This window comes from Chenopodium quinoa, unplaced genomic scaffold (genome assembly GCF_001683475.1).
Source record: "Chenopodium quinoa cultivar QQ74 unplaced genomic scaffold, ASM168347v1, whole genome shotgun sequence".
Classification (NCBI taxonomy): Eukaryota; Viridiplantae; Streptophyta; class Magnoliopsida; order Caryophyllales; family Amaranthaceae; genus Chenopodium; species Chenopodium quinoa.
Genome location: NW_018745286.1, coordinates 46,422 through 55,521, shown reverse-complemented (window position 1 = coordinate 55,521; position 9,100 = coordinate 46,422). Strand labels below are relative to the sequence as shown.

Sequence of the window (9,100 nt, the reverse complement as noted above, 5' to 3'; positions counted from 1 at the left end):
GGCGCGACAACACCCATCGCGGCGCGACAATCCTGTCGCGTCGCGTCAAAAGTTATTCTATCTTATTTAGAACTTCCGATCTTTTCTGATCGTCGAGACTCTCTTTTTTCTCTTACAAAATAGAGGTCGTTTTCCCCGTTTTCAAATTAGTAACAACCATAAAGAATTATCATCAACAATTAGCATCATCAATCATCCCAATTCTCTTGAATTCGAGAGAATTCTCAATTCCAATGCTCTTAGCCTAAACACCCCAAAACAAACACAATACTTCCTTTGCGTGATTCGAATACTCCAAACCATACTCGACGTTGCCTTTAACCTCGACGTGAAAGGTTGATAGTTTTGAGGGTTTGGTCCTAAATCTATATTTCAATTCATATTTGATTTAACTTTCTTGAAGTTTACTAACATGTGTATTGTTTTAATAGCAAGAAGGTTGAGGCATTAAAGTGAGTAACTTAATCACCCTTCTTATTTTCTTTTGATTTTGGAGTAGAAATCATGTTTAGGATGTTATTTTGATTTCTAGTATCATGTTTTAGGATAACGTGTTGATTTTGTTATTAGTGACATGTTAGGATTGTTATTAATCGGTTTAGTATCATGCCTAGGACCTTACTACTGGCGATGTTTTGATGATGATGATTGCGATGTTCTTGTGATGTTGATTGTTATTGTAATCATATGTTGCTCGGTTATTTATGATTTATTGTTATTTCTTGATCACGCCCTTTCTTCCAGGTTTAAAGAGAATTTGTACTTAAAATCACGCTTAATAAGATAATTAATAATTTCATTTGGGCTTAATATGATTTTAATTCAAGTGATCACCAATATTAGATTGGATTTTGCATTAATAATCAACCAACGTAGATTAAATAGGTTTAGGGTTAATTTGATGTATGTATGTTGATTGAAAAGCGCGCATGAATATCAATAAGAATCAAGTAGAGGCCTATTTAGGACGGGTTTGGCTTTTCTTAGGTCAAATTCGTACCATCATCCCCGAACATCCAATCATGGTTTCGGACCACTATGGAGTTAGCAATCTCTGTGATTGTGAATGGGGTGTAACCTTCACAATTGTGTATGGTTTACAAGTTCCTAAAACTTGTTGGCGACTCTTTTTCTCTAGCTTCTTTTCCTTGGAGAGCCGCCATGCCTAAAAACATGACCCACATGTAGGGCGAAGAGTTGAAAAATTCCCTACAGAACCGGAATAACTTTTGTAGTCTCCCTCTCTCAAAATAAATCAAAGTATCTAATACAATCGGAACATGGTCAGACTCGACTCGCGGAAGGTGTCTAACACTATAATTTGGGAACATCGTACACCATTCATTATCCGCGATAAAACGATCCAACCTTTCTCTAACCACCGTGTCAGCAGTTCTCCCCCTTTGCCATGTATAAATGTTCCCCTCGAACCCCTAGTCCCGTATTGCACACACATCAATGGCTCCCCAGAAAGCATCCATTAGACTCTCTTTACGTACCACCCCTCCACCTTTTTCCTCCATACTCACAATTTCATTGAAATTGCCGAACATAATGCAAGGAATAAAGCAATCACTCTTAAGTGTTTTCATCATCTCCCAACTCTTATACTTATTTTTCGTCTCCGGTCACCATACACCCCTATAGCTCTCCAAATAGGGTTCCCATCATTATTTAGAATATCCGCAGCAAAATGATGAGTAGAATAAGACACTGTCGCCACCCCTGCATTCCTTCACCAAAACCCCATACCTCCCGATCTCCCGTTACTACTAATACACACTCCATTCTCAAACCCGCACCTCCTTTTAATTCTCTCCAGCACACCCGAATCAATCATCGTCTCCATTAAGAACACCACCTCTAGCCTCTCTCTCCAACACCAATCTCGGAGAGTACGTTTTGTCCCGGGTTTACCAATCCCATGGACGTTCCAACTTAGGATTTTCATTTTTGTTCGAGGGTTTGGTCAATACCAACACCCTTTACTTGATTTTGACTGTCTCCAGTGCTAAGAACATCACTCACTTTCATCCTCTTCTTAAAATCCCTGCTAGCACTGTCATTCTCACTCTCCATCATAGTATTCACCTCCTTCTTCCTCTTTTCCCCTTTTTCAATTCCCATACTCCCCTCATAAATACTCCCAGCTATTCCCCCATACCCTTCCACCATAAGATCATGCCTTCTCCACATCCTGCTACCTCCTTTAACCCTTTTCCATTCCCACTTACTCCCTGACCTCCCTCCAAAAATTTATTTTGTTTTTTTTACACTCATAATCTCACTCCCTGACACATTATGAGCCTTGTCCCCCACTATTTTATTTTGACCCCTCCCACTACTCACATCCCCACCCAGACTCTTTGCCACATAAATTTGCCTCTCTCCATAATTTAGAGCATTCACACCCTCCTTGATACCCCCACATCCCTCACATTATCACCAATCTATACTTCCCCCTAACTATTATCTACCCCAACTCCAGCCCTTTCTTTGCTAGCTTCCCCCAACACTCCCTTCTCCATAATACTCTTTGTTATCAAGATTTGCTTATTTGTATGAGTATCAATCACTAGCATCAGTCTAGCTTTCCGCATCCTCGGTTGCACACCAATATCCTATGAGTTAGGAGAGGAGAATTGTAATTTCCTTACGGCAGCCACAGGCCCTAGACAGATTGACCTTACCAAAATCAGTAAATATAACACGTTGAACTTATCTTACGTTTTTATTTAAATTAATAAATACCACCCCCTAAAGTAAAAATCAGTAAATATCATCACCCTTCTCCTATTCCAGTCAGTTTTTCGACTTAGGGTACATGTGTCATCACGTGATTGGTCGGTCAAAAATAACAAAATTTTACAAAAAAATAATTAAAATAAAATCATTTTTTTTAAAAAAACAAATCCCTCTAACCCCAGCCCCCAAAAGCCACCCCCTCCCCCATCTCCTGCCACCCCCACCCAAACCAGCCAACTTACCGGACCACCCCACCCCAACCAACCACCTCCAACCACTACTCCTGCCAGCGAATCCCACCATGCCCCCACCCTGCTCGCAAAACCCCACCACGCGCCCTACCTTTGCCGTGAAACCCCCTCCCTAGCGCAACCTCGAAACCACCCCCTCCGGATAGTGGTGGAGACCAATGTTTCAATTGACACAAAAATCACGTCGCTTGCTCCTTCATGTCGCTGATTCTTCTACTCATTCTAAGGTTGCATTCTTTATTTTTTTTAATTTAAATTTCTATTGTTTTTAGAGTTTTATTAGTTTAATCAAATTCAATTTTTCTGGGTTTTATTTAGGTGGTTGAAATTAAAGCTGAAGTTGATTCAATAAGGAAGGTGATTAATAACAAGGTTAGCGTTGAAGAAGGTGGGCACCCCCAATTCATTCTGCTTCTACAAGGCTAGGCCAAAAACAAAGACGGAGAAGGGAGGGGATGCTGGAAACGGGGACGGGGAAGGGAGGGGTGCCGGAAACGAAAATGGGGAAGGGGAGGGGGTGCTAGAGGTATGAAGCAGTCGCCTACCAGAGGTGGCAGGGGTAGGTTTGCGTTTTTGTTTCTTAATTTAATTTTGATTTTTAATTTTGTGGGCCCCTAATTCGAAAAACTGGTTGGAGTAGGCGAAGGGTGGTGATATTTACTGGTTTTGACTTTAGAGGTATTTATTAATTGCAGAAAAAACGGGTGGTAAGTTTAATAGAGGGTGCTTCTAGGAGTGGTTATTTATAAAAAAAGGGAAATTATCAATAGTACACCCAAGGTTTGGGCCTTGATCAATAGTACACATGCTAAACTATTGTTTATCAGCGGTACATGCGAGGTTTTATACCATTATCAAACGTACACCTACCGTTAGACAAACGTTAAGAAAACGTTAATTTTCAGTTTAATTACAATGAATTGGCTAAATTGCCCCTCCTACCCCACATACATTAACTCTCTCCCTCCAAACTCCAACTACCTAAATTAAAAACCCGTAAAAAAAAAGGAAAAAAAAACTACTTAAATTAAAATTTTACCCTAAACAGAAGATCGTTCATCTTCTTCTTCCTTCTCACACTCTCCCTTGTTTCTGCTGCTGTGAGGGACCCTAATTCAAGCGCGTTTGGAGCAAAATTCGTGGAAATTCTGCACTACATTGTTGATCGTAAAAGGTTAGTGTTGATCTGAGCCTTCAATATTGTGATCTTCGCATAAAATAGTTAGGTTTTTGGTGTTATATGAATATTTGTGTAAATGATTGAAATTTGATTTCCATTGTACAATTGTTACTCGATTATGTGTTGAATTATGCATGATATGCCTCTGATTATGATTATTTGCTTAATTTTGTATTTGTTGCACATATAATTCAATTTGGGTGTGTTTAAGTTGATATTTCTAAGTTTTGTAGTGATAGGTTACCCTAGGTCAAATTATGTGTTATGGGCTGTTGCATATCATGTTTAAATGATTTTCATTCATTAATGATGGGATTGAATTGTGGTATTTTTCCCTAATTTTGCAGAATGGGTGACAAGATTGTGATAAGATTTAAATATAAGGTTCATAATATTGAAATTGAAGTGGATCCTGATATGTGCAATCTCATGGATTTAATGATTGAATTTGAAGATAGGTTACAGAAAAAAGGAATAGTTATATTGAACCCTATCTTTGCTTATGCACATAGAGGCAAGCATGAGCCTATTGATGATGATGGTGGTATGATTAGGATGTTTAGAACAGTCCCTGTTGCTAACGTGTATGAAATTTTGGTTGACACTGCTAAGGATTCCAGTTTCATGAATGATCTAGTGTCTGAGTTTAGGGCAAAGCAATTTGCTGCTGAACAAGCTAACCAGACTCAACCAGCACCTTTAAATGAACCACCATCACCTATAAATGTTGCATCACCTACTGTTGGTCTTGAAAATAACCCCTCTTCTGCCCATCCTTCAAATGCTCCAATGACCAAACTCAAACCTAGGAGAAGATTGAGGTTGACATTCCAATCCACCAATGATGCTATTGCTACTACTGCTAGGGATACTGACATACCCTCATTAGATGATACTGCTACTGACCCCTCACTAGATGATATTGCAACTGACCCCTCATTATATGATATGTTCCCTAAGGAGTTTAATTATGATCCAACTATTACTGCTGTTGATATGCATGAGGAGCTTGAGGGAAGTGTTGTTAACATGTCTAGTAAGGAATATACTAAGGGTAGGAAGGCATTTGAGAAAGCTTGTGAAAAAAGTGCTGCATCTAAGGGTAAGGGCAAGGGTAGGGGGGAGGGTGAGATTTCTGCTGCATCTAAGGGTAAGGGCAAGGGTAGGGGGAAGGGTGAGATTTTTGCTACACCTAAGGGTAAGGGTATAGTTGTAAGTAATTCTCTTGGGCAAAGAATTCCCCCATCTCCAGAATCACCAAACACCATCTTTAAAACTCTTGCTGTAAGGAGGAGTCCTAGATTTACAGTCCCACAAACTAACCCCAACATCTCTTTACCTGAAACCACCTTATTTGATAGGAAAATTCCTAAAACCACAACTATTAGGAAGGGTGTGTGGACAAAACCTGCAAAAAAAAGTCCAAAAAGTTCAAGAAGATGATAGAAATGTTAGTGGTGTGAGGAGAAAGGTGAATTTTGATGATGCAAGTGAGGGTTCCGATGATACAAATGAGTGTTCTGATGATGCAACAGAGGAATCTGGTGATGCAAGTTGGAGTTCTGATGATGCAGGTGGGGGTTCTGATGTTGGAGGGCCTGAAAATGATGATTCTGACAATGAGTTCATCATATCTGATGACATTCAAGCTGATGAAATGGAGGATACTAGTGAAGTTCCACATATAGAAGATAATTGGGAGTATGAGGAATGGCATGGCTTTATTGATTCTGATGATGATGTCAGCTACTTCAACAAGCTTTACAAAAATGGAGAAATTTTTGAAGAGAAAGAATTTGGGAAAATCCAGCTGAAACCTTGGATGCTTTTCATTGATAAGGGCCATTTGAGGGAAACCTTGAAGGACTATGCTGTCCAAGAGGGATTTTCTTTGAATGTGGTGTATGCAGACAATAGGAGGTACACAGTCACTTGCTATGCTAAATGTTGTGACTGGAGATTACATGCAAGCATTCTGCCAGATGGAAGGACATGGGCTGTGAAGAAAATATAGCCTGACGTGTATACATGTAGGGGTTTGGAGACATACAACCCAATGTGTACTGTCAAATGGGATGCATACAAAGTGATGGAGGATATTAGGGCTAATCTAGATATCCCTGGGAAACCTTTGAATGAGCTGCTATTTCAAAGGTATGGCATATACATGAAGCAAGCTTCTCTGTACAGATTGAAGAGGTATGTGAGAGATGTCCTGTTTGGAGGGCATGATGAGTCTTACAGTCACTTACCTACATATGCAAAGGTGGTTAAAAGTACTAACCCAAATTCAGCAACATTTGTAGCATGGCATGAAAGTCAAAGCATCCCAAGGGTCAACTTGTTTAGCAGCATCTTCATATCTTTTGCTGGGCAATGGAAGGGGCTCCTAAGTAGTTGTAGGCCATTAATTGGTGTTGATGGGGCACATTTAAAAGGTAACTATGGGGGTATCTTATTGTCTGCCATTGCAATTGATGGAAACAATGAAATTTTCCTAGTGGCATATGCAATAGTGACTGCTGAAGACAAAGAAAGTTGGTCATATTTCTTTTGGCATTTGCACAACCTTGTGAAACACTCAGATAGGACAAATTGGACTATAATATCTGATAGACAAAAGGTACATCATACTTGAGTTTTCCATTATACAGCTGCATTCATACTCTGTTTGTGTAGTGCTAACTGCATTAAACTTATTCTTGCAGGGTGTTGATATAGCTTTGAAGCAAGTTTGGCCTGCAGCTAAAAGAAGATATTGTTGCAGACACCTTAGCAGAAATTTCAAAAAGCTCTTCCCAGGTCCTTTGATGTATACCTTATTCTGGAGGGCCTGCAATGCAACTTGTAAGTACAGCTTCAGAAAAGCTATGGAGAAGCTTCAAAAGGAGGGAGGTGAAGAGGTGTTGAAGTGGTTTGCAGACATTGGTGATCAGTCCAGATGGAGAAAATACAAATTGGATCCAAATGTTTGTAATGACTCAAACACATCAAACTTTGTGGAGAGTTTTAACTCAACCCTTGGGGTTGACAGGTGCAGACCTGTCCTAAATCTGCTGGAGGGTAAATTCTCAAAACTTTGATTCATTTTTACCTACGGTTGCATATGCTATGTTTTGCTGAATTGATATTGTTGTTGTGATAGGAATTAGAAGGGTTTGTATGGTGAGGATGTCAGCTAGGCATGAGAACTCAAAGTCATGGAATGATGATGATATTTGTCCTAAGATAGCAAAGAAGGTTAAGGACATTAGCAAGGCAACCAGCACTTGCAAAGCATACCAGTCTACTCCAGGGGAGTATGAGATACATGAGGGCAAATCTCAGTTCCCATTAAGCTTGAACAGCAAGATATGCTCTTGTGGTGCTTGGCAGCTATCTGGCATACCTTGTAGGCATGCCATTAGGGCAATGGTCCATGCAAAGGTTGATCCCTACAATTACATCAGCTCTTGGTATTCTGTGAAAACATACAAGCAAATGTATAGGCACTGCATACATCTAGTGCCTGATATGAGTCAGTGGCCAAGCATGGATGCTTTCCCTCACATTGACCCTCCAAAAATGAAAAGAGGTATTGGTAGGCCAAGTAGGAACAGAAAAAGGGAAGAAGGGGAGGATCAGCCTGGAAAAAGATCAAGGACAGTCAAGTGTGGAAGCTGTGGTTCTTTTGGACATAATGCTAGGACCTGTAAGGGAGGTTTAACCAGTAAAGAGGCAGCACAACAGACTGCATTAGTACTTGATGCTTCACAGCTGCAGAGTCAACCCCCTCTTAGCCAGTAATAGTCCTAAAATTAGAGAGCTTTGCATGTTCTTGCCAACAGTTGCTTAGATTTTAGTGTATTGAAACTTTGTGGTTTATGTCTCTACTAGCTTTTGGTACTCTAACATTTTGAATTATGCATTTCGCAATTATTTTGGTACTCTTAACATTTTGAATTATGCAATGAATGGTCAATATTTGTGTATTGAATATGCATTTTCAATTTTCAACAATTGTTCTACTTAAAAGAAGTTCAGCAGCTATATTTCCAAAAAAAATAACGTACTTAGCTTTATTCATATTAAATAGCATATTATAGCAACATTACATTACTTCAAAGCTACCAACAATAAAACGAAATACATAACAACACCAATTTTAACCACCAAACGAACAAAGTCAGCAAATTCATCTGTTTTGTGCATAAACTCATTGAATTCTCTCCTCAAAAGTTGAACACTTGTAGCTTCAGGTGTATTACCCACCCTACCTACTGTGTCACACACCATCTGCTCCTCCTTAACCCACATGAAAAATTCGCAGAACCTGCACTTGTAGTACGGCCTCCCTGGGTTTGAAACAGAGCTTGAGAATCGTATATCAGCAGCTCTTGCGGGGTCACAGTTGCAATTAACTGATTTAAACCACAAACTAGTTCCATTCCTGTTGCTTGAAGAACTCATGCTAGAAAAAGACATTGAGAAGCAAAAATTAAAAAAGAGAAAAGAGAAATTTGAGAACAAGAAAAACAATATGTTGCAAATGAGGGGGTGGGTTCGTTTAAATATAAAGAGGGAAATCAAAGAGGGGGGAAAAAGGAGGGAAATCAAAGAGGGGAAAAAAGGAGGGAAATCAAAGAGGGGGAAAAAGGAGGGAAATCAAAGAGGGGAAAAAAGGAGGGAAATCAAAGAGGGAAAAAAAGGAGGGAGCTTTTAAAGTTAAAAAATCGTAATTAAACTGAAAATTAACGTTTTCTTAACGTTTGTCTAACGGTAGGTGTACGTCTGATAATGGTATAAAACCTCGCATGTACCGCTAATAAACAATAGTTTAGCATGTGTACTATTGATAAAGGCCCAAACCTTGGGTGTACTATTGATAATTTCCAATGAAGGAAGGAAATATTACCTTTGGCTTTGGGTAGCTATCTTGAGAAAT

At 39.5% G+C, this 9,100-nt stretch overlaps 1 protein-coding gene across 1 annotated transcript; it reads left to right on the top strand.

The window, feature by feature from the left end:
* Window positions 1-6,232: 6,232 nt before the first annotated feature.
* Window positions 6,233-7,962, top strand: LOC110711901. Its single transcript, XM_021890340.1, has 3 exons — window positions 6,233-6,799; window positions 6,885-7,239; window positions 7,322-7,962. The coding sequence occupies exons 1-3, from the start codon at window positions 6,233-6,235 to the stop codon at window positions 7,960-7,962; spliced, it is 1,563 nt and encodes a 520-aa protein (XP_021746032.1).
* The last annotated feature ends 1,138 nt before the right edge of the window (window positions 7,963-9,100 follow it).

What these genes read in the sequence shown, in the direction of transcription:
- LOC110711901 (XM_021890340.1), top strand. Translation starts at nt 6,233, where the DNA reads ATGTGTACTGTCAAATGGGATGCATACAAAGTGATGGAGGATATTAGG. An exon ending in TAATATCTGATAGACAAAAG is followed by an intron (nt 6,800 to 6,884) that starts GTACATCATACT and finishes TTATTCTTGCAG; the next exon opens with GGTGTTGATATAGCTTTGAA. An exon ending in TGTCCTAAATCTGCTGGAGG is followed by an intron (nt 7,240 to 7,321) that starts GTAAATTCTCAA and finishes TTGTTGTGATAG; the next exon opens with GAATTAGAAGGGTTTGTATG.